Source organism: Rhinolophus sinicus, linkage group LG03 (genome assembly GCF_036562045.2).
Source record: "Rhinolophus sinicus isolate RSC01 linkage group LG03, ASM3656204v1, whole genome shotgun sequence".
Taxonomy (NCBI): Eukaryota; Metazoa; Chordata; class Mammalia; order Chiroptera; family Rhinolophidae; genus Rhinolophus; species Rhinolophus sinicus.
Window position 1 is genome coordinate 146,765,910 of NC_133753.1, and position 25,777 is coordinate 146,791,686.

At 37.5% G+C, this 25,777-nt stretch overlaps 1 protein-coding gene and 1 pseudogene across 1 annotated transcript in view; one reads left to right on the forward strand and one right to left on the reverse strand.

The window, feature by feature from the left end:
* Positions 1-25,777, reverse strand: part of ATG10 (autophagy related 10) — a 334,391-nt gene that overhangs the window by 69,887 nt on the left and 238,727 nt on the right. Inside the window, 1 exon segment of the mRNA XM_019746380.2 lies at positions 6,244-6,382. Within this exon segment, the coding sequence (XP_019601939.2) occupies positions 6,244-6,382 (139 nt within the window).
* Positions 25,099-25,398, forward strand: LOC109455058 (dolichyl-diphosphooligosaccharide--protein glycosyltransferase subunit TMEM258; annotated as a pseudogene).

Here is a 25,777-nt window from a genome sequence, read left to right on the forward strand (position 1 = left end):
AAAATTATGAGCCCCAAATTTTTAAATGTTATATATTTATGTAGTCATTTTGAATAGAAAATAAATGTAAGATGTCTTTTAGTGCATGAGAAAGTTGACGAATGTTACAACTGATTTTTATGAGAAATAAAATATGCCCGAAAAATAGCACAAAGAGAAGTAATTTTGAGTCACTTTAAACCAGGGGTGTCCAAACTTTTTTTCAACGTTTTTTACCAAGGGCTATATGTGGTAAAATACACAAACAGCCAGGCCACTCACTCGAGGTGAAGTACGTATTGCCTCACCTGGTTTATTTAAGTAAACTAAATATATTTTTGGAATTTGCTGCGGGCCAATAAAAAATGGATCGTGGGCCGCAGATGGCCCACGGGCTGCAGTTTGGACACCCCTGCTTTAAACTGTCCAGACACTGTGTTAAGAATCATATAATAATGCAAATGATGCTCTAACCTCTCATTTAAATTAAGTTAAACACTTACGGTAACAGAAATACATACAAGACCTTCTTGAGGAATCTTTTAATCAGAGACTGTCCCAAGGGAAGCAGCATTAGGTCCACAAGATACCTGAGACATCACCTCTGAGATATCTCTTCATCAGAACTGTGAAGACCATACCTGCCACCAGATGGATGAAGACCAATGTTCGGTCTGTGGGTTCTAAAGCAGAAGACACTATACTTTCTATCCTATCTAAAGTATGCTGTAGTGCTCACTTCGGCAGCACACATACTAAAGTATGCTGAGGGTTTGATTCCAACCTCTTGGTCTGACACCCCAGTACTGAGCATTTTGTATTTCTGGCTCTCTTCAGACTTCCTTACTCACAAAACATTGACCTATCCTGCCTGTAGCAGCACTTTCCCTATCCTTATTCCACCACTCAACTGGTCTCCTTCCCATGGAGCACGCAGGCTCCACCTTCTCAGCATAGCACCTAGCTATGAACTTGAAGAACTCTGTGACTTTAAAGGAGGAGAAAAGCAATAAACTAGTTTCAAGTTGTGCAGTGAATTTTTTCAGCATATTTTAAAAATAGGCTAATAAGTTTTGTGCTATACACACAGTAGGCATTCATTCATGTATATTTTAGTGGATGTTTCAAACAGGGTTGGTTCTGCCAAGAGTAAGCCAAGAAGTGTTTCTTCCTTTTGGACCACAACACAGACATTCGTGGGTGCAGGAACACTAATGTATAGTCTCTTGCAGGTAAGAAAATACATCACTAGCCTTTAATGTCCTCTTTCTGGCCTCTGGATCCATTTAAAATCTGTTGCTTTTTCTGTATACGGTGTTTTATACTAACATGGGATAGAATAAACCTCTTAGCTAATTAGCTGTCCCTGTAGTTTTGTTTCACATTTTTTCTCACACCTTTTCGTCAATACACTTTTAAATCAGGGCTTGATTTTTCAATGAGATTCTCTTCCCATCATATGTTCTAACCCAGTATCCTACATCTACCCTAACTCCCCACAATGTTTCAAACACATACATGGTTCAACAAATAATTTTCATTAAATTTCCTCTATTATTTGGACTTCTCAGTTCGAATATATTTTTATTAGTTAAATATTTTTTCATTATTTTTCTTAATAACTTTCACTATAAGTGAAAAAAGTGTAATAACTTCAAATTTCATTTCAATCCCTAGAATCTCTTTTTAATCTCCCAAAATTCATGTTCCATTTCACTATTATGATGTTGGCTAGATTTACTAACTGTTTACATAAATATAAGCGGCACATATGAGCTTTCTTAAAGAATCTCTAAAATCAAACAAGACTAAATTATCTGTCAAACCATTTTCTATTTTCTGCTAATTGTAATAATTAACTAGAATCATTTTTGCCTCAGTCTTTAAGTACCTCTCTAATCCACTTTTTCTTTTCCTGTTCAACAAGCTGCCTTAACTATCACTCTACTGCCAATGGTAATTTTCCCTAAAAATGTGTTCTTTCCAGCTCATTTTCTCTAAGAGGTTATTATAAAAACATTAAAATGATGCTATCAACAATACAAAAAATTCCTCTTCCTAAATTTCATTCTTCATAATTTTTTCTCCTCCTTCATCTATTCTGTTTTACTCAGTCATAATTTCTGCTCTAGGAAATCCCTCCACTGGTCCCATTCACTTCTGCTCAATCTTTCACTTTTTCTTTATATCCTCCAATCCATTCCCATTGATTATCTCTCCCATAATTTGACCTCAACGTATCCTTTCAATCATTTCCTCCACAATCCATCTTAAGGGAACCCCTACTCCAAACTGGCTTCTCACTGTTCCCCAAATATGCCATGCTCTCTCCAGCCCTTCAGCTTGGCACTGGCCCTTCTCCTTTTCTCCAATGTTTTTCCCAGCCTCTGAAAAGTCAGCCTGTTACCGTCCCTTGCAAGTTGTTGGGCAGAGCTATGTATATTTTACTTTCATTCTCTAACTTTCTCCAACCCCCATCTTTCTCATGTTCCTGTCCTTCTCTTCTTTGCACTCCAAAGAGCCTCTTGTTCGGACCATAACAAGCCTATTCCTCCTTCTCCTTGGTGACTCACACACTGCTCTAATTCCAGACTTCCCATTATTCTTCCTTTGTGCTGACCTTTACCTTGTTTTGGTTTATACTGCCTCTGAGAAGGAGTTATTATTTGGCTATGTCTTTTGCCCTGTTTCTCCATGAGCAGCCATTAGGCGTGTAACAAGTGGACAAATCTTTCACATGAAATATCTAGGTTACATTTTTAATTCTATACCCTTATTCCCTGGGCCAGTAATAGAATGGATCTACAGAAAGAAAAGACATTCAGTTACTGAATGGGAGAAATGTTTCCTTCCCTATTCAAAAGCGGCCCCTCTAATTAAAGAAATATGTCAAAACGGTTCCTAAGAAGAACCCATATGTCAGCCAAAGAATTAAATATTTTGAAAATGAGAAGAACCATTTGGTCTATTTTTCATAAGAGATTGAGAACAAAGGAAAAGAAGAGGCACAGAGAAGAAATTAATAAGAATTCAAGCTGAAATAAACATGGAAATCTCTAGTTATATCAATCAAAGGGGGACTATATAAGCTTAGGACTCTGCTGAAACCAAAACAATTATATATATACCTAAGGTTATTACTACATTTCTGACATTTTTCCATCAGCTTTTGACCAAAGCCAAGTCCCCAAAAGGGAAGATGGAACATAAAAAGTTGACGGAATGGTGGGGAGTACCTAGAAGCCTTTAGCATGGTACAAATAATTATTTAACACAGTGTGATTCAAAAATAGTGGAAGAAAAAAAAAACAAAAACAAAAAACAGTGGGCACTTAAAGATATCCATGCTTTGTGAGAATGAACTTCACAAACTATGAAGCACTACATTCAAATGTAGGCTATTTATTATTACCTGCCTCTCACCTATTGCTAGGTAGCAAATGGTATTAATCATGTCCTCCACCTCTCCCAAACCTGAAATGACAAGAGTAGTTAGGGAAAGAAAAAGATCAAGTGGCATGTTAGCTGAGTCTCAGGCAGTAGTTGGTTGGATGGACATTTGACAATATAGAGGAATAAGAGATTATCACAGTCCAATAGATTTGCACTTCAATAAACAGAATTGTACACTTGAAAGTAATATAATATTGTATGCCAATTGCAATTGAAATTTTTTTTAAATTATTTTTTAAAAAGAAAGAAAAATAAAAGCATCTCATTCCAGCAACTTCTACATAAAGAAAAGAACAAAGATTTCTTCTGGAATCTAAGCCAGTTGATAAAAGAAAAGGTAATGTCAATTTAAATGGGAATTACTACTTGTCCCCCACCCCCCAAAAAAAAGAGGTACTGGAAGAAAATTCACAGTAAACCAGAGGAACTGATTTTTACTAGCAACCAAATGCAAAAGAAATTCTAAATATCTGCCAAAAACAAGGCTAAGTGAACTATTTCTGATGCAACAAAAAAAAAAAGACCCCTGGGCAAGAAATTTTATAGTCATCCTCCTTTCTAGGTCGGAACTCTCTTAGAATGAGACAAAGAAAAATCTGGACCTGGAATAGGAGAAAGATGTTAGGAATCCACGTACTTCACTGACAGAGATTTGTTTAACACACAGATGAAAAACCAGAAAAATCAGATATCACAGAAAAAGGGAATGGATTGAGGGGAATAAATAAAAAAGTATGACTCCAGAGTAAAGGGTGATACATTTTTAGAATACCCATTAAGTTAAGTTAGATGGAAAAGAGAAAAGAAATTAATAGAATATGATAAAGGAAAGAACCATTTTTCATGTTTCGCTGCAAGAAAACATTCAGTATGCTCTGCGAAGATAAAATTTGATGTTTTAATGTACCTGAACAAGCACTAAATGAACTCTGGAATTAAAAAAATTTCTGATGCTCATTCGATATAACACAGAATGGGGTGGGGAGGAGAACAAGGAATGCTTCCTAACAAAATCAATGACTTGTTTTGGTTTTCCTTTATTAAGCATAATAAAGGGAACCTTAAAAGCATATAAATAGCACCCAAGAATGCTAATTTTTTTTAAGGAATAGAAAACCATCGTGAAGAAAAGATCTGAGGAAGTATACAAATTTCATTAAAATATAATTGGACTTGCAGGAACAATTACTGTGCTGTACTGTAAGGGGAGCTGTTGGCACGTAAGAGCAAGGCCCACGTCTGAGCTCATCCAGCAGCCTGGGCAAGACCCACTTCCCGCTAGAAGCAGTCATGTTTCAACACCTCCAATTCCCTAATGCTGACAAGCTAAACAACTTGTTTTGTCTCTGGGAGCTCTTCTCTGGTGATTAACTGCTTATGGTGAATACTAATTATAGGAAAGTACAGTATTGAAGAAGTCATGTCCTATTTCCTCTACCTGCAGCCTCGACGTCTGTGAATCTAGAAGGTACTAGGTAGAGCCATGATAAACCAAAACCAAGAAAGACATTTTCCGCCCCCACTCTGGTAAATAACTGTATTTCCTTCTACTTATTAGTATAACGCAGCTCACTGACAAGAAGCCTCCTTTAACCTCTGGGCTCCAAACCCAATAGAATTACAATAAAGTGAGTGTGTTAAAGGCCCATAATAATCATATGGATAAATCTGCAGTGAGAGTTTGTAAATTAGTGAACTCTCAGTGTCCTCAATTCCCCATGTCCCATGTTGAAAATTTACCCCAAATTGTCAGTTCTTAGGAATTGCACCTCAGATTAAAATCTTCTCACCAGGGAGTCTATGAGAATTTGTTCTTGTGTTTTAAATCCTAAGTGCTTTGTTAAACCGCCAACACCGCAAAATTAGAGACCATTAAACAATATAAGGCAGCAAGTGATTAAATCTACCAAATACACATTCAAAGCAGCTTAAGCTACTTTTTAATTAAAAATAAAATATCACTGGCTAAATTCAGATGTCTGAGCTATCCAGACAAAGTTAGAAGGCTGCTCGAAATGGCAAGTGCTGCTGATAAGACCAGACAGAAAAGGAGACATAGGGTAGGGGTTGGCTGGGGAAGTGGCTCTTGTTGTCCCTGGGCCTGGGACTGGCAGGGCCTCGAAATGCTGACCCGAAATGTTGACCCCTGTGCGGTTGGAGGACATGAAGGAGAAGTCGCACAGCGATGCAGGGTGAAGACTCCATGCGGTTGCTGATTAAATAAGCTTTATTAGCAAAGGCCTCCGAAGAGACAGGGTGTTTCCACCTTCTTGGCAAGAGGAATGAGTTGAGTAACAGCATTGCAGAAAGCTAAGGCACTGGAGATGTATAGATGGCCAAAGGAAATATTAGTGCTATGTTTCAGTAGAGCTTAAACTAATTGATAAATGGTTCTTGAAATAATTATTAGCATTGGGGGAAGAAGGTATGGGGGCTTTTTTGTTAATAGGATCACTTGAGATGGAAAGAAATTTTTACTGTAAATTTAGAAGTAAATAAACATTGTAGCTTTAAGTTGTTCTTACTTGTTTAAAGTAAAGGAAAAAAAGGGCCAGGGGGCTTAGTCAACGTTGGGCAGAAGGCCAAGAATCTGAAGATCAGACTTAAGGCTGGGATGATATCATTCACTCTGAAGTCTCGATACTCTCTTTCTAAAGCCTGAGAAAAGTTACTGGTAAAACCTTACCTCACCCACAATTTTCTTATTTTTAACTCTAATTTTTTCCCTCTCATGAACAATTTTCTAAATCTGCTTTCTGCCTTAATATGTAAATGTTATGGATTTACACTGAACTTCCAACATGGTCTTACCTAAAAAGCTTGCCCTGAAGTAAAGCACAGGCACTTGGTAGCTACAGGAATGTAAGACATGATACTCGTATTTAATCACTTCGGTTGCTGCTGTGGTGTCAGTCACTTCAAAGTCATCCAGGGGTAACTCTAAAGCCTCCTGAAAAAAAAGCAAAAACAAAAACAAAATGCGTTTGTCAATTAAAACAAAAAGTACACTAACGTGGAGAGAGAAAGATGGGTTTTCTTCTTGCAGAATAACAGTTAAATAAATATAGAACTATGAGGTAAGGAAGAGGGAGTTTCCCACATTAATGTTTAACATTTGAGTCCTGGGTAAATAGTAAAACCAGAAAACATTAGCATTAAGTAATTCCAGATTGTTTTTGAGAGACAAAGCAGGTCTGGGTAAAGAAACAGGAAGGGAAAAAAAAAAAAAAAAAAGATCTATTGCAAAGGCAACTCAGAAAAATCTTTACTGTTCAATTTTAGCAACAAGATGATGGCTATACAAGCTACCTTCTTCCTTACCTGTGAAAGCTAAAAACATCCTAACAATTGAACAAGAGGCTGTGAAATGTCCCTAAAGATTCTATTGTACTTGCCAAAAGATGATTCATTGTGTGCCGAACAATTCCCAGTTCCATTTTGAATAAGAAAGTTATTTTGCAAGAGGTTGAGTTTGTTAGGTACATTTCAAAACCTGAGCTGAATCTCTCTTCTTTATTATTGTGCTGTCTTTGGTATGCTTCTACAACAAATCTTTATTTATAATAGAGTAGAAGGCAAATATTAATGTTAGCTTAAATAGGGTTTTGTAAGCAAAGATGGTTATAGCCAGTTTCTGTCTCACCTAATCATTCTTTACTGGTTGATTTTTTTATGATGTGTTGGGTTTCTTAAGAATGTATCTTAATGTTTAGAAGCAATTAAATAGACATGTTGAGTCTGGTTCAACCCACATTCATTTATTTATTTGTATTGAAGAATTTCCTTTGAAATTAAGTTAGTAAAAGGAAAGAAGCAGGTTGGTTTGGCTCATTTCTCTCTCTCATTAAAACAGTAACAATGACAATGAACAATCAGAACGAGCTACAGGTAAGATTTCAAACTTTATCAATTTGAAATAAGGTTTCCTGTGGAGATAAATAAAGCCACAGACTGCTTTCCAGATCTGTTTCTGCTTTACCAATTCCCCATTCACCATCAATTCATTGGGGAGATATTACACTAGATAAATCACAACTGGAGATAGTTACAAAATAGTTTTTCACTAAATTCCAGTAAATACTATCAATTAAGTACAATGAATTAAATAACCAGAGAGAAATCACTGAACTAAATATTCCAGTACAGAAAATTAATACACTAGCAAGAAAGAGGTTTTTCTGTTTGTTTATTGAAATTTGTATTAGGCAAAGGTATCTATACCATCTTTTAAGGCAATTCTTTTAACCAAATTCTTTCTTTTTTGTCAACAATTGGGTTGTTTAGCATTTCTAATTTCTTCTCTTTCTTAACATTATAAAACATTACATCTTTGTGATAAAAAATAATTACAAACACTAAACAAGTACATAAAATAAAAAGTAAAATTCCCCTCATTCCAGCAGTTCTATACCTCAGATTTATAACCATTTTTAACAGGTCACTGTGTATTTTTTCAGACTTTTTTCTACTTCTTAGCTTACAAATACACACACACACACACACACACACACACACACACACACACACACAACTACTGCCAGTTAAATCATGCTGTATATACATATGGTCCTTGATTTGATTTTTCACTTGTGGGCATCCTACCATGTGCTGCCATGTCAGTGCTGTAGATTTTGATCCTTTTAATGGTTTTACTGTGTTCCATTGTATTACCATGCCATAGGTTTTATTTTTTTAACATTTCTATATTGCTGATATTTTAGGTTGATTTTAATTTTCTGCTACTACAACTAATGCTGCGATGAATATCTTAGCACATATATCCTTCAGCACCTCTGTTTTTCTGTGGTGCAGATTCCTAAAGGCAGCATTTCTGTATAAAAGGATATGTGCATTTTAAATTTTGATACTTCCAATCTGTCCTCAGAAGATGCTGTATCAATTTATATTCTCAACAAAAAGTATGAGACTGTCCTTTCCCATATCCCATAAACACCGAATGTTAGTTTTGTTTTTAATTTTTGCCTATTTGATGAATTTTTAAATGTCAATTTTTTGGTTTAATTTCTAGGTTCTTGATTATTAGTAAAAGTGAACATCTATTTATGTTTATTGGTAATTTGTATTCTTCTGTGATTATCCTTTCTTATCCTTTGCCTATTTTTGTGATATTCAGTGTTCATTTTCCTCACTGAATTATATAAATTATTTGTATTTAATTTATATAATTCCAAGGAATTAGAAATAGTAACCCCATTTGAGATATAGACATAGATAAACAGGTGTGCAGGAATGTGTGATAAGTACATGTATAATGCATAAAACATTTTCACTCAGGTTTCTTTTAACTTTGTTTCTTGTACATTTTATCTTTTTTTCTTCTTTTTTTACTTTTTATGTAGTTAAATCTGTACATTTTCTATTTGCAGCTACTGAGTTGCCTATCTTCATCAGAAGGCATCCTGCTATGAAGTCACCTCTATAAATTTATAAAAATGTTTAACTCCTTTTTTCTACATGCACATATTCTCACCCACACATTTTATTAGTTTCAGGTATACAAAAGAACATAATGATTAGACATTTATACACCTCACGAAATGATAACCCCAACAAGTTTACTACCCACCTGACACCTGCACACACATTTTAAAATTTACATTTAGACAATGAATCCATCTGAATTTTGTTTTTGTAGATGGTGTGAGGTAGGAATTTTTCTCAGATTATTTCTAATAGTCCAATAGTTCATTTTTCCCATTGATTTTTAATGCCACCTTTACTATAAATTAGATTTGTGTGTGTGTATGTGTGTTTGTGTGTGTGTGTATTCATTCCGTATTCTTCTCTATTGAGATATTTCTTCTTAGATCATCACTGCTCAGTTCTTAAGTAAATACTGAATTGGGTCATTAATTTTTGCAGAAAACTACAGAATTATACTGCCTGAGACTCAGTCCTGATAGGGAGGATAAAATTCCTGGGAAGAATGTCCTTCACCCAAACTCAAATTAAGCACTCAGGTGTGTGTTGGGGTTGACACTAGGTACTTGCAACTGGTGATCAATTAGACATAGATCTAGGTTCTCTGGAACAATTAGGAGGGCCAAGGAATAAGAGAGAGGGGCCAGAACAAGTTTCCTGAAGAGCCTATTCGTGGTTTCACTCCAGTCAATGTCCTCACTGGCAGCTGAGGGCCTCATGGGATTTGAAGGCTGGAGTGTTTGTCCTCTAATTGAGAGTGCTGCTGTGTCACCCAGCCCCTTGCTCTGGGCAGCCATCTATGAGAAAAGACATTTTTACATACTTAACTCATATTCAATGAATTTGAATCCTTGGTCTGCGTCTGCGAGGCTCTTTCCATCATTTGTGTTCACTTTTATGATACCCACACAAATATCACCCCCTCAAGCCACGCAAGTTGGAAATCACAGATTTCCACGTATTTTCTGCTTCCCTTTCCAAAAGTGTCAGACAGCGTTAGAACTTCAAGACTAAGGGTCTTCTTTTATTCATCTTTGTATTCCCAGAGACTCAAACACAGAGCTGAGAACAATAGTAAGCAATATTTTCTACTTCAGTAGCAGATCTGTTTCCTCCCACCTAAGTATACTATAACACACTTCATAGGTAATTTGCCAGCAACCTCACCCCCAGCCCAAGTTTGAAAGTAAGTAAATGGTGGAGTAAAAATACAAAAGATCACCAAAGATGACATACAAATGACAATAAGCATATGAAAAAGATGCTCAACATCATTAGCCATTAGGGAAATGCTAATTAAAACTACAATGAGATAACACTGCATATCTATCAGAATGGCTAAAATAACAAATAGTGACATCTTCAAATGTTGGTGAAGATGCAGACAAACTAAATCATTCATGGAATATAAAACCATACATCAGCTTCTTATAAAACGAAACATGTACTTACCACACAATCTGCCAATTACACTCTTGGATATTTATCCCAGAGAAATGAAAAATCTGTACACAAATTTTCATAGCAGTTTTATTCAGCATAGCCAAAAACTTGACACTGTTCAGCTGTCCTTCAACAGGTCATTGTTAAACAAATTGTGGTACATTATTCCACACTACTCAGCAATGAAAAGAGTAAACTTGATACACACAACCACCTGGGTGAATCTTCCAGGAATTCCAAAAAGAATAAAATACCTAGGAATAAATTTAACCAAGGAAGTAAAAGACCTATACTTGGAAAACTGTAAGACACTGAAAAAAGAAATTGAAGAAGATACAAATAAATGGAAGGCTACACCGTGGTCATGGATAGGCAGAATTAATATCATTAAAATGTCCATGCTACCCCAAGCAAGCTACAGATTCCATGCAACCCCTATCAAAATACCAATGGTATTTTTCACAGAACTAGAACAAATAATCCTAAAATTTATATGTAACCACAAAAGACACTGAATAGTCAAATCAATATTGAGAAAGAAGAACAAAGTTGGAGGTATCATACTACCTGATATCAAACTATACTACCGTGTTTCCCCGGAAATGAGACCTAGCCGGACAATCAGCTCTAATGAGTCTTTTGGAGCAAAAATTAATATAAGACCCGGTCCTATTTTACTATAAGACTGGGAATATAATATAATATAACATAATATAATGTAATATAATAAATATAATACTGGGTCTTATATTAATATTTGCTCCAAAAGACACATTAGAGCTGATTGTCTGGTTAGGTCTTTCCAAACACAGTACAAGCCTATCGTCATCAAAACAGCATGGTATTGGCATAAAAACAGACACAGATCAATGAAACAGAATAGAGAACCCAGAAATAAGTCCACACCTATATGATTAACTAATCTATGATGAAGGAAGAAAGGATATACAATATACAAAGAATATATAGTTTCTTCAATAAACTGTTGAAAAATTAGACAGATACATGCAAAAAAATGAAACTAGACCACTTTCTTACACCATATATATAAGAATAAACTCGAAATGGATTAAAGACTTAAATGTAAGACCCAAAACTATAAAACTCCTAGAAGAAAATATAGGCAGTAAAATCTTTGACATCACTTTCAGCAATATTTTTTATATGTCTCCCCAAGCAAGGGAAACAAAAGAAAAGTAAGCAAACATAAGTACATCAAACTAAAAAGTTTTTGCACAGCAAAGGAAATCATCAACAAAGTGAAAGGACAACCTACTAAATGGGAGAAGACATTCATCAATAATACATCAGATAAAGGGTTAATATCCAAATATATAATGATCTCATACAACTTAACACCAAAAAAAACCCAAAACAACCTGATCAAAAAAATGGGCAGAGCACCAGAATAGACATTTCTCCAAAAAGGACATACAGATGGCCAATAGACGTATGAAAAGATGCTCAACGTCACTAATCATCAGGAAAATGCAAATTAAAACCACAATGAGACATCACTTCACACCTGTCATATGGATATCATCAATAAAGCAACAAACAACAAGTGTTGGAGAGAATGTGGAGTAAAGGGAACCCTTGTGCACTGGAGGTAGGATTGAAAATTGGTGCATCCACTATAGAAGACAGTATGGAGGCTCCTCAAAAAATCAAAAATAGAACTACCATCTGACCCAGCAATTCTACTTCTGGGTATTTATCCAAAGAAATCCAAAACATTATTTTGAAAAGACATATATAATATATTCACTGCAGCATTATTTACAATAGCCAAGATATAGAAGCAACCTAAATGTCCACACATAGATGATTAGATGAAGAAGTGGTACATATATACAATGGAATATTACTCAGCCATAAAAAAGAATGAAATGTTGCCATTTGCAACATGGATAGACCTAGAGGGTATTGTACTAAGTGAAGTATGTCAGACAGAGTAAGGCAAATACCATATGATTTCATTTACATGCGGAATCTAAAAAAAACTAAATAAATGAATAAAACAGAAACTCATAGATACAGAGAACAAATTGGTGGTCACCAGAGAAAAGGGGGTTGCAGGGATGGGTGAAAAAGGTAAAAGGGATTAAAAAGTACAAATTTCCAGTTACTAAAATAGTCACAGGGATGTAAAGTACAGCATAGGGAATATAGTCAATAACATTGTAATAGCTACAAATGGTGTCAGATGGGTACTAGGCTTATTGGGGTGATCACTTCATACAGCATATCAATGTCTGATCACTGTGCTGTATATCTGAAACAAATGTAATATTGTATGTCAACTGTATTGAAAAATAAAATAAAACCTTTTGGAATAAAACAAAAAGGTTACAGACCGTATGCTTCCATTTATATAATATTTTTGAAATAACTAATTTAGAAATGAAGAACAGAGAGAAGATCAGTTTTGGGGGGTGCTGTGGAGGGAAGTGGGTATGGTTACAAAAGAGCAACATGAGGAATCCTTGTGGTGATGGAACCGTTCTGTATCTTGACTGTGGTTGTGGGTACCCGAAACTCCACATGTGATAAAACTCTGTAGAACCAAATACACACACACACACACACACACACACACACACACACACACGTAAAACTGGAGAAGTCTGAATCAGATCAGTGAACTGTATCCATGCCAATATCCTGACTGTGCTATTATACTACAGTTCTGCAAGATGTTACCACTGGGGGAAATTGGGTAAAGGGTACATGGGATCTTTCTCATTATTTCTTATTACTGCATGTAAATGTACAGTTCTCTCAAAATTTTCAATTAAAAAATGAAAAGGAAAGAAATAGTGAAGCAATTTGAGGCTTGTTAAAAACAAAATAAAATTTCTAGGACCTCAAGTGCTAACAGTACAGATGGCAAAGGGATTATGTTGATAAAGAGCGTCTAAGATCTGGGATTTGCTTTATAGTCACACAGGAGAGGGGTCAGAGGAGGGAGGTGTGAGAGGGGCATGACTGGTCATGGGGTGATGATGATAGAGGTTGCTTGATGGGTCCATGGGTGTTCATTATCATACTCTTCTGTCTACTTTTGTGAATACTTTAAATCCTCTAAAATAAAAAAAAATAATGATAACAAATATTTCTGATTCCATGTTACAGCATACAGAATCACAGAACTCTAATAGTGAAAGGAACTTGAATCATTCCATCTAGCCCAACAGTCATCCTGCAGATATGAACAAGGCCCAGAAGGGTTGGTGGTTTACCCAATGTCAACCAGGTAGTTAGAGGCACAGGTAGGCATATAGCCCATGTCTACTGACTAAAACCATTGTTCTTTGTACGATGCCACTTCCTCACTGTTACTATACTTAATTTGTTCCAATACTCTGGACAACATAATATTAACATTTTGGGTAAGTTTGATAATATTTTATTATTTTTATTCTCTTATTATGTTTTTAAAAGGACTTGGGTATACTTCATTTGATATTAAGAGTTATTAGAAAAAGAGTCACATGTACACTTATTTTCCTCAAAATGTTGCTATCTCATTAAATGAGAAGATACCTGTGTTTAGAAAATTACATTCATTCAAGGAGCTAAAAGATTAAGTGGTTCACATTAATTATAGAAACCTTGATTTTATTGAATTCAATTAACAATAAGTTGACAGTGATCTCTCACTTAGAAAATCTGATATGAATTAAGCTTTACAACTAAATCCATTAAACAGGGATCATGCTGGAGACATTTCATAGATATTTTATTGAAAGCAAACCCAAATAGTATATTGGGCTTAGGAAATGAGATCCATATCTCTATTTAGCCTGCAGGGAAAAGTAATTGAAAGAAGGAAAACTTTTCTTCTATCACTAAAAATCTCTATTACTGTTACTGAGCGAACATAACTAATGAGCTTTATTCATATTGTCCCTTGAGGGAATGAGAGTCTATTTGTTTATCTTCTACCAGTCAGGTCTTTAATGCAAACCTAACATTAATGGGCCAGAATCATAGCCAAGAAGCCAGAGTGACATAGAGGAAGAGCTGGTTCTGAGACAGTCTTTAGCTGGATCCATGTATAGATACATAAGCCATCTTAGCACAATGGGAAAATGGGCTATGTAACAAACTGGGATTTTCCTGAGCCAACAGCCTAATATTTTCAGAAGTGAGGAAGACTGCCGAAGCCTTTGACAAACCAAAGAAAAAAACAATGCCTTAAGAAGAAAAGAATTTTAATTATTAAAACATTCAAGGTGAATTATAAAAATAACCTATGTGAGACTTTCCGTAATCAGGTCCTTTGTTTCACAGCTTATCATTTGATATTGAGATGGTCTTTTCACTATCTTTACTCCTAGAATGACCTGTGTGGCTTTGAATAAGTGACTGTCACAAGAACCTTTGCGAGTGATGGCATTCTTTTAGCAACTGTGAATGGAGTATCTGGTAGATAAGACAGGGTTCACCACAGGCAGCCATGTGTCTGACAGCATCCGGGGTGACAGTGAGACAACAAGGGGTGTTCACGGAGATGATCCCAAGAATACTATCTCAGGGAAGGCTCCCCCCTTCCCAGTAATATTATCACCACTACTTCTGATTTTTGAAGAAAAAAAAAGGAAAATAAAGAGACACCATTCTTTGCTCTCCCAGTTCCATCAGAGGGGAGTGAATTAGCATCAGCATGGCCAATATGCATTCCCACTGAGAGAAAGAATCTGTCTCCTGTGGGATTAAATCCTTCTCTCCTGCCTGGCATGCTCAAGGGAAAAGCAGGAGGGAGGGGATGCAGAAACCCTCCAAAACACATCTGGCCATTTTCTGGATGTTTGTATCTGTCTCCATCGTGCTTCTTAGGCCGTTTCCTTTAGGACTGTGCGGGAGACAGGAAGACAGCTTGAGCTCAGAGCTGGGCAGCTAGCAAATAGGCTGAGTACACAGGGTCCACGGAAGAGGCTGTCTCTTAGATTCCATACTAGAGACACAAGTTCCCTGGCAGGAGGGAAGAGTAATAATACTTCACAGCACCTATTGTATGCCAATGACAATTAGTCCGTAAATCAGAAAAATAGATAAAAAGCATTGTGTTCCTAGAAAAAAATCAGAAGAACTCAGAAGGACTTTTTAAAAGAAAAGTTAAGTTCTTCTTATTTATTTTTTAAGACTCCTCAGCCATTAAAGCCAAAGAATTAACAGGATAAAGGATTTGACAATCAGAAATTCCTTATGGAGATCATGACTAACCTACGGAAGAGGGAAAGACTTGTACCTGGTATTCTGAGCTTCAGAATCAGTCAAACGTGTTTCTATTCAGAGCTCCCTTTCTTTGCATGTTACATAAGAAAGACCAGTGTCAGTTATGAGGGTTTATAGTTTTATAAGCACATTTATGCACATTATGTCATTTGCTCTCGTGCTTTAGGAGGAAAGCCCAAGGTCAGCCAGCAAGTAAGAAACAGAGCTGGGGCATTCACCTAAGCCCCTACCCCCAAGCCCACTCCTTCACTTTTCAAAAACTGTCAGATTTGGGAGGGTAAGGAACGTTAAATATATGTCTTCTTGGGCTCCACCCTCAAATTTCTGCCTTTGAACTCAGTAGTTCCAGGATGGGACTTAAGAATCCGCCTTGTTTACAACACTCCAGGTGATGCTAATGCAGGAGGTCAGCACACCACTCCAGGAAGCCTTGTCTCACATAGATGTGGAGGGTCTACTTTGGGATTCTTTCCTTAAGATAACATGGTCTACGGGACCATAGCATCAGAAAAGCCCAGTTCCCAAGACTCAAAATTATGCCCTAAACCAGTTTGCCCTCGCTGGCTTCTCATCTCATTTGGTCTCCTCTCCATGGGATCCCAATGCACCTCCACTAACCTGAGACATCAGCTCACCACCCCCACTCCCATGGATGGAGGATCTTTCACGGGCCCTTTCCTTTATTTCCTCCTATCCAAAAACCCCTTCATTGTCTCCTTTTTCTTTTGATTGATTGATTAATTATTGCTACAGTATCAATGGCCATTAATGCAAAGAGTATATTACTCCTTATTCAATTATGACGTTCAGCAGCAGAATGGTAGCTGATAACACTAATCAAAAGGAGTAAATTTTGCACCGTGTGTGTAACCACCAATGTGTAAGACTTGCCTTATAAGTATTCTAGGTTTTAACTCCAGAGCCAGGAAATTCTTCTCTGTGCTACAGGGTAAATCAGTTTCCATTAGGTTCATCTTTGCATAAAATTAAGAAACAAGAGTCATTTTTTAATAACATCCTTTGCAAAGTATAAACCAATGTACTGTCTTCAGATTTCTCTTTTCCATATTAAAAAAAAAGTCCTAGTCCTTCTAATTTTTCTTATATCCCTAGTTCAAGAGTTCTGTAAACATTTTCTTAAAGGACCAGCCATATAGTAAGCAATTCAGGCTTTTGGGGCACAAGGTCTCTGCTAGTGTCGCATGAAAGCAGCTGTCAGCAACAAGTTAACAAATGGAAGTGGCTATACTCCAGTGAAACTTCATTTACAAAAACAAGCTGCAGCCCGTGGACCTCAGTTTGCCCATCCATACAAGTCCATCTTAAGGTCTTCTTTAATACCATCTTATTGTATTTTTAGAAGTAATAAGCAGAATCTTATAAAGGGACCTGCATCTCTACTTGGTGAACTTTTGCTCTCTTTTCAATTTTTTTCTATCTTCGGGTGTCACATTAGATTTCCTGAAGGGATGATAAATGATGAGCCTTAAAAGAATGATGATCATTGAATCCAATAGGCTGAGGTTTGGCTGCAGTCATTTTCTAAAGTAAGAGAGAGCACTACCCTAATTTAAACAAGTGAGATTTTTAAATGTCTTGATGAATAAACTGCAAATTCCTTCAGCATATGAATAAACTTCTATACTCAAATCCACAAGTGAGTAAATTTCACTGCCAAAGAGTGAAAATGATAAGGTTTTGATAAATAGACCAAAAGCAAGCACTGTGGTAATTCAGATCCTACAGCATGAACTCACCACAGGCACAGGAAACATCACATCTAGGAAGGAGCAGAGAACTATTCTGAAGGATCACATAAGCCATCAGCTTCTTCCCCTTCCTCAGAACCATCTCTGGATTAGGTGGATGTGAATGGGGCTTTCCTACCAGGAGGATCCTTTAAAGAGTTCCACAAGCCCTACCTATGCCAGGCACTGTGCAAAGACCGGGTGCTGCGTTTAAATAATATGAGGTATGTGTGATCAAAAGCTAGAGTGAATGTTTAAATAAAAAGAATTACTATAGTAAGAGACACATTGCCATTAATTCCCCTCAAAGTACTCCCCCTTGCTTCCAATACGCTTAGCCCATCGTTCTTGCCACTTTCTGAAGCAGTTCTGGAAGTCCTCTTTTGTGAGTGTCTTTAGTTGCGCTGTCATGGCTGCCTCCATGTCCTGAATCTTTTCAAAACATTTACCTTTCATAGTCATTTTGATTTTGGGTAAGAGTTAGAAGTTACACGGCGCCAGATCAGTGAATAAGGTGGATGAGGACACACCGTAATGTTTTTATTTGACAGAAATTGCCAGAAGCCAAGTGTGACATGGAGTGTTGTCATGATGGAGGATGAAGTAAAGACATTCATGAAACAGGACTTCCAGAACTGCTTCAGAAAGTGACAAGAACAATGGGATAAGTGTGTTCAAAGTGAGAGGGATTATTTTTGAGGGGGACAAATGACAATGTGTCTTTTATTGTAATATATGTATTTTTTATTTAAACATTCATGGTATCTTTTGATCATACCATGTACTATTTAAGCAGCAATAAGAGAACAATGGAAGTTCTCATCTTTCAACTGGGGTGTAAGGATTCACTCAAAAATCTCATATAAAATCATTTAGATATTAGAGAAGAATAGTTATAGTCAAACGTGGCAAAGGGCATGGAATCTGGAGTTAGACCTGAGTTCAATTCCTGGCTCTGGCACTCACTGGATGGGCAGATCACTTAATCCCTCTGAGTCTCAGTTTCCTTTCTTGTTCAATGATGGTGCTTTCTACCCACTTTTCCTTTGTTTAGGGTATATTAAACAAGATAAAGTGTAAAACTATCTGTCTCATAGTAGGTATATTGATTAACTTACTCATTCACTCATCAAATGTTACAGGGTATCTTCTACGTTCTAGACCAGAGGTCGGCAAACATTTTCTTAATGGGGCAGACAGTAAATATTTTAAGCTTTCTGTATTGCATGTGTCTGTCAAAACCGTTTAACTTTGTCATTGTAGCATGAAAGCAGCCTAGACAATATGTAAATTAATGAGTGTGGCTTTGTCCCAATAAAATGTTATTTATGGACACTAAAATTTAAATTTCAGATAATGCTAATGTCATGATACACTATTCTTCTGATTCTTTTTCAACCATACAGAAAGTGTAAAAACCAATCTTAGCTTGTATACACAAATAGGCAGTAGCCATAACTTCCAAGCCTTGTTCTAAGACATCGTTTCAGTGGCTGGAAGCAGTGGGAAGAACAACAGACATCGTGCCCTAAAGGGAGGAGATATGTTCAATAATCACACAAATAACAATACAATTATCATCACAGTAAGTGCTACGAGAAAAAAATGCACATAGCTCCCAGAATATATATAATTTTACCACATCTATAAATTTGGCGTGTGAGATTTTAACCATTTTTATTTCAGCTCTTTCAGGTATAAACTAGTTGTATGTAGCACTGACCCTTTTTAATATCCTAATCACATTTCCCAAGGTTTATTTTTAGTTCAACGATCATAACATCCACCCAGACAGATTTTTAGGAACGCTTTTATTATCCAAGTTCACCAGACTGCCTTATCACCTACAGTCTGTCACCCTTGTTACCTTTAACCGCCCCCACGTCTTCCTAACCAACTTCTTGCAGCCCACTAAAACGTCTCCTTGTACACTTTGTTTTGTTCACTACACGTCCTCCTACCCTCAGCAATAGTTTCTGCTTGAGAACGCCCCTCAAGTTTCGTTCTCAGCTTTGGTCACACACATATGTGTGCACACATGTGAGGCGTGTGTGTGGACAGAGCACATACACATTTGTTCACTAATGCTCATCGAGCATCTACTGCACTGGGCTTGGTGCCACCACTGGAGTGATACTGGGAAATAAAACAGACACAATCTTTGTTCTCACTTAGCTTATAACGAGAAGGAGGGTGGGGGAAAACAAATCATTGCATAGACAATTATTTGATTATATTGCTACAAGTGCTATAAGAGTGTAAGGATGCATCTTCGGGCCTTACCTGGTCTGAGGTCAGGGAATGGCTTCTCCTGATATGGCAACTCACACAGCCCTTAGAATGGGAGTGCCTGGATGCCAGGGTGTGCGCCTGCCTTACTCACTCAGGTATCCCAAGCATCCTGAACTGTACTGGACAAATAGTAGGCATTCAAACAGTATTTGTTAAATAAGATAAATGGAGCGAGTATAACCTGTTGCCATTTTCATTTATAAATCAGAGGTCTATGAATATTTTTTGACTGTCACTCCAGGAGTCAAAAAATTTAAGCACTTATCTTTAATATGTGTATATTTACCTTTTCATCAATTATGAACCTGTATTTCTGTAGAATATACCATATATATTATACAACATGTTAAAATGGAAAACCTTAAAGGATAAGACAAAGATGAAGGAAAAATATCTCCCAAGTAATTATTTTAGTTAGGTGACGATCTGGGTACCGACAGCAGTGGCCTTCCCACCCTGCTTTGTTCTGAGCATGAAAGGACCTTGGCTGTCCCCTTGCCCTCATGCCTTCTATGGGCATCTTGCCCATTTTGCACTCAGCTTTCTGGTCTAGTGGTTGAGGCTGAATACTGTTGCAAAAATGTTGATTTTTAAAGTATCTGTTGAAAAAGTTAACACTTTAAAATGGTCACACTTATAAATAGCATGCAAATGAGCACCCAGTTTCCTGCCTTTCACTGGGCCCCTGGCTTCAGAGCCAGTGCTGCCGAGAGCCAGGCCTGAACACAATCCTAGGTGATCAGACACCCAGACTCCAAATGCAGGATCCTGCCTGCCGAGCAGTCCTGCCTCTCCTACACTTAAGGGCAGCAGCCTTAATTCAAAACCGACTCTGAAGAGCCAGAGGTGATTTCCTTTCTCTTGATAAAAAATCCCATTCTAATCTGCACCTAGACAAACAGCCCAGGGTTCCAAAGGTGTAAATCAACACGGTAAATAAAGTATTACGGACAAATATAGTTATTTTATTTATTAACAGTGAAGATACTTTCTTCACCAGTAATATTTTAATGAAAGCAATTTGAATATGCTGTACTTTTCGGTTTTGTTTTAAATCTTAATTGTGATACAGCATTTCAAAGGTCTTTTTTTTTTTTTTTTGATAGTGATTATAATGGTAGCGATAGCTAAGAAAGATCCACAGATCCACATAGAAGACGTCTGTCACTGGCTGTGCTTAGTAAATCATGACGCTCACATTTCAATCCCCTTCTGTAGTTGTTAGAGGTTGCTCTTCATATTCTAGATACTTTTCAGTGAGTTGTTAACCAACATACAGGGCTTCATGCTACTGTCAGGCACAACATACATGCAGGTCGAGGGTCATTATTAACAATAGTAAATATAAATCCTATCTCACGTAATCTTAATTTCAAATTTGGAGAGCCATTTTTTGAATGATTTGCTTATACTGCTGTTTTTACATACTGCTACATTTTTGTTTGTTAGAGTTTTCCCTTTTTTTTAAAGGAGGAATCATTAAAGCCCATAGTCTGCCAAGTAGGAGGGTGTTAACTCAGACTGGACGACAGCATCCAGGGTAACGCAGGGCATAGTAACCGCAGTGTGTCACCAGCCCCTGAAGGAGTGAGGCCACCACTGTCAGCTCCGTCCTATTGCCTGGCTACCACTGCTGCCTTGCTGTTATCTTGAGCAACATGTGTGATACCTGGTCATCTGACAAATGAACTGCATGAAGACCCAGCATGCATCCATGTTTATATATTAGTAAAGCTTCATTTAAAAAGTCCGTATCAATAGTGGCCCTAATGTGATTTCCCACATGGCAGTGGATTGTTTTGCAAGCCCTCTAGCTGCGTGCATCCTTTAAAGACTCTATGCTGTCACTCAGACCATTGTTAAACAAAATTATGAAGAAGGCAAAAATGATCTTTGGCATCCCCTACATCTATCTTGTCATGACCTTGTTTTCCTCTTTCATACAAAGCTCCCAAATCCAACCCTTCTGATCTGATCTGCAGAGGAAAGGGACCTGATACACTTAACAACAAAACATTACAGGCTGGACATGGTTAGCCTGCCAAGAGTCTTTGCCATTGAAAAGTTTTCCTGAACAGGAAAATCTTAATGAACCACTGACTATGCAGCTTCTGTATCAGAGAACAGGACACGGCGAAGAGGGGATCGTGGGGCAGCAGCGGTGGCTTCTCTGGCACACGTCAGAACAAACCCTAGGGACGACTGGCCTGCTGTACTAAGAAGGCCAGCCCTGCCAAGGCAGGTGCAAAGGGACATGTGGACATCACCAATGTCTCATGATCTGTCTCAGAGGAGACAGAAATTGCTCCTGGAAGGAACTGCATTTGATTTCCAATTGCTGGACCCTCAGGTCTCCCTGTTACCAATCCTGGGCATGCAACCACTTTTTCTATTTATAATGCTAATGATAAATCAACATGGAACAGAAGTTTCTAAAGAAAATAAAAGAAGCTTATGCTGGTAATGCTGAATTAATGTATTTTTCTGGTTACTTATAATGATAAAGAATTATTTGCATAGTAAGAAACGTGCTAATTTTATTAAAGTGCTATTAGATAAGGCTTTTAGACTAACTTGCAGCATCCTAAAAATTATACAGAATGACTTGATTTGTCAGTTCTAACCTCTTTGGAATCGTTTGCCTGCACAGTTGCCACACTTAGAGGAAAAACCAAATCCAGAACTGACTTGTTTCCTAAATGAATTGGGAAGTTGTTGTTAAGAAGCATCTGCTACTTTATTGCAGTCATGTAAAAGCATTCTTGTGCTGCTATAAGGGACTATTGAGCAGATGTTTAGAGCACTATACCCACAGCGATACGTGTATCATATAACGGACAAGGAGCTACAACGTAATTAATGATTTCAGTTCCTCTATAAACGAATTTCACTTTTTAAAAAATGGATTTAAAGTTGTGTCAAGAACTTTAACTTGTAACTCAAGCAATTCAGTAGAAAGGGAACACAAAATCATTTACAGCAACAAATAACAGAGCCAGACTCAGCCGCACAACCAACATGATGAAATCTGAGGGTGCAAGAAAGGCTTCTCCAGACCAAATCACCCTGCTAACCTCATGGATCAGCCAGAGAATTAACCATTAGAGATCAATTCCTTTGTGCCTTAAAGACAGAAGAATAAGCATTTTCACTGAGAATGGGAGCAAAAACTTAAAATAATTATCAGCTAAGATTTTTAAAATCATAGCCAGGATTTTCAAAGTGACAGTGTACTCACAATAGGGGAAGTGGGAACAGGAAACTGCAGCAGCAGCAGCAGCAGCAGCAGCAGCAGCAGCAGCAGCAGCAGCAGCAGCAGGAAAGCCAGCAGTATGTACAAACATGAACAGTGGCAGTTATAAATTGGTAACATGTTCCTCTTACTCTAATAAAATCCCGTAACTCTCAGTTAAGAAATTTAAAATGAATAACAGTGGTTAACAACCACATGAAAGTCTGCAAGAACACTGTTCTTTAATCCAAGATCCAGGCTCTATTTGGGGGTTCATGTCTTAGCATGGGTTACTCCCAATCCCAGAGCAGACCCTGAGAGGACGATTTGAGTGCAAGTAATCTACATGGTAAGTGATATCAGGAGCAACTATAAGGGAGTGGGGAAGTGAGGTAGGATGCGGAAAAAAGCAATACAGGGTACACTGGTGAACAGATTACCAGTGTGGGCAATCGGGGCTGCTTCCCTCTGGGAACATGGGGAGACTGCAGGGAACCACCTGAGGGGTTCAGAAATCAGGGTGTGTATTCACCAACTCCCACCTGCAACTGAGCACTGCTCCCTTTGGGGTGCTAACCCCTGGAACTGTGGGGTGCCTCATGCTGGAGCAGGGCATGCTCTTGCTGCTATGGAATGTGGAATGCCTTCAGGCAGAGCCATAGGTGCATGTATCAGGCACTGGAGCACACAGGGACAGGAAATGTCATGGGGACATGGGTGGGGATGGAGACCACTGTTGCTGGTCTGGGCAAGGCCTAACAACAGCGCCCAATCCCGACTTCACAATTCTGGAATCCAGAAAGCTCTGAAATTTTTTGAAAATATATTTTCTCATATGTTTGGCACCAAAATTCATTTGGTAGCAATTCTTACCTGAGTCTTTTTAGTCTTTATTTTTTCTATTTTTTATGAATATTGTTTCACTAAAAATAGTGTTATTTTTGAGCAGGGGATGCTGCCGAGACACTACTAAAAATGTAACATAATATAGAATTTACTTTTATAAAATTACATTACTTATCTAAAATCCTTAAAATTCTGAATTCCAAAACACATTGTAGCTCAAGAATTGTGGGAATGTAGTTTTCTTGTGCCTTCTACCTTTCTGTTACATTTGTCTTGAGCATAAACAAAATAACATAGATAGAAGCATTTTGACCTCCTTGAACAAAAATTCCTGAGCAATTATCAGATTAAGAAATCTGGGAAAAGGAAGAAAAGCAGATGAAAGGGAGAAGAGGAAAAATAAAGAGAAAGAAGATGGGGATAAAAAAAAGAAGAGAGACAAGGTATACTATGATAAAAAGCTAAAGGTATCAATAAAAACTGAGAGCTAGATTAAGACTGAACAAAATAACAACACAAACACATTTTATACTGCTATTCTCTAATAATATTCTACAATAATATTGTTGCCAAAATCTAGTTCCCAAAATGTTGATATAAAAAGATAAAGCAAAGACAGAAAGAAGACAGAGACTATGTATATGGATGAAACATATAAAAACTGCTTGAGAAATCTGATAATAGACAGTAATCAATAATCAAATGGGGATCACAACACACACCCAGTAGGAATAAGTCATCCCTAGTCTATAACCACCATTGCATCAGCGATACCTTCCTTCTGATTCTTTGCCTCACCCATTTCTGTGCAAGAATAGTCTCCCTTCACCACTAGAACACAAGGCTTCCTCCTTATTCAATGTTGGCTTAAAATTCCCCTGTCCTAGTACATCTCCACCGATTAACCATATCAGTCTACGGTTTGACCAAATCTCCTTAACAATGAAATTTTGCAATTATTATATTTGTATGTTCAAGCCCCTGCAGACTGGGTTTATTATGGAATGGCAGCTATAATTCCAGCAGAGCTTGTTAGCTATATGAGTATTTTTATTCACCAGGATGCTTGGAGCCCTCTCTTTATCATGGTCCATCATGTTGAAAGTCTTAATATTCCCATTTAAAATATCAGAACTCTACACTTTCAAAAATTTCTCCAGGAAAATCAAAACCCAACTTAAATGTAAAGATTTTAAAGTATAATATAAATAAAGGTCTCAGTCTTCTTAATAAGGTGATCTCATTAAATTAACACACGCATCATTTTCTTATCAGCTTCTCAAGCTCATATGCTTCATAAACCCAAACTAATTATCCTAATTATTGAGATCTACAAGCACAAACATTTATTCATTCAATAAACATTAACTGAGCATCTGGTATACCTAAGACAGTGTACTGAGGAGATTAAGAAAATAAAACATGAAAAATAAATGTCACACTTCCAGTTGTGGAGCGGCGGATTACCTAGCGCCCAGCAAAGTGGAGCTGGAGGCCACAAGCAGATACACCAGCCGGGGTCACCTTGCTGTTTCGCCCCATCTGACCGTGGCGCTGTCTGCCACTGGCATGTTTTTCCCATCCTGGTTCTTTGTTTATGAGGTCACCTCCACCAATTACACTCGGGAGCTACAAAGAGCTCCTCATCTCCTTGGTGGACTTGCTCTTCATAGACTTTGGGGTCCCCTCTTCCTGCTGCTCTGGGTCAGCATCTATGTATGAGCTCCTAAGGATTCCAAACTGGCAGCTTCACCAAATCCCTGCTTTTGTAACTTAATTTTTTTAACTATGGCTGGAAGTGTCCCCCTGGCTGCCCACAAAAAAGGCAGATGTGTGGCCAAAAAATAAAATAAAATAAAATCGGTCACGTAAGAATTGTGTAATTAGATGAGAGAGCCAAGTCATAGGAGTGATGTCAGAAACACGGCGCCATGAGGGGTTCGCCTTGATATCTCCCCTAGAAATTACAACAAATTAAACAGCTATAATTCAACAAAAGACTCCCTATGCAACACACAAACATGTCTGAGAGATCTGTGCATCGAAACATCTGAAGGTGGGCGAATCGGGGCACACAGGGGAGGAGGCAAGGGAGAAGAGC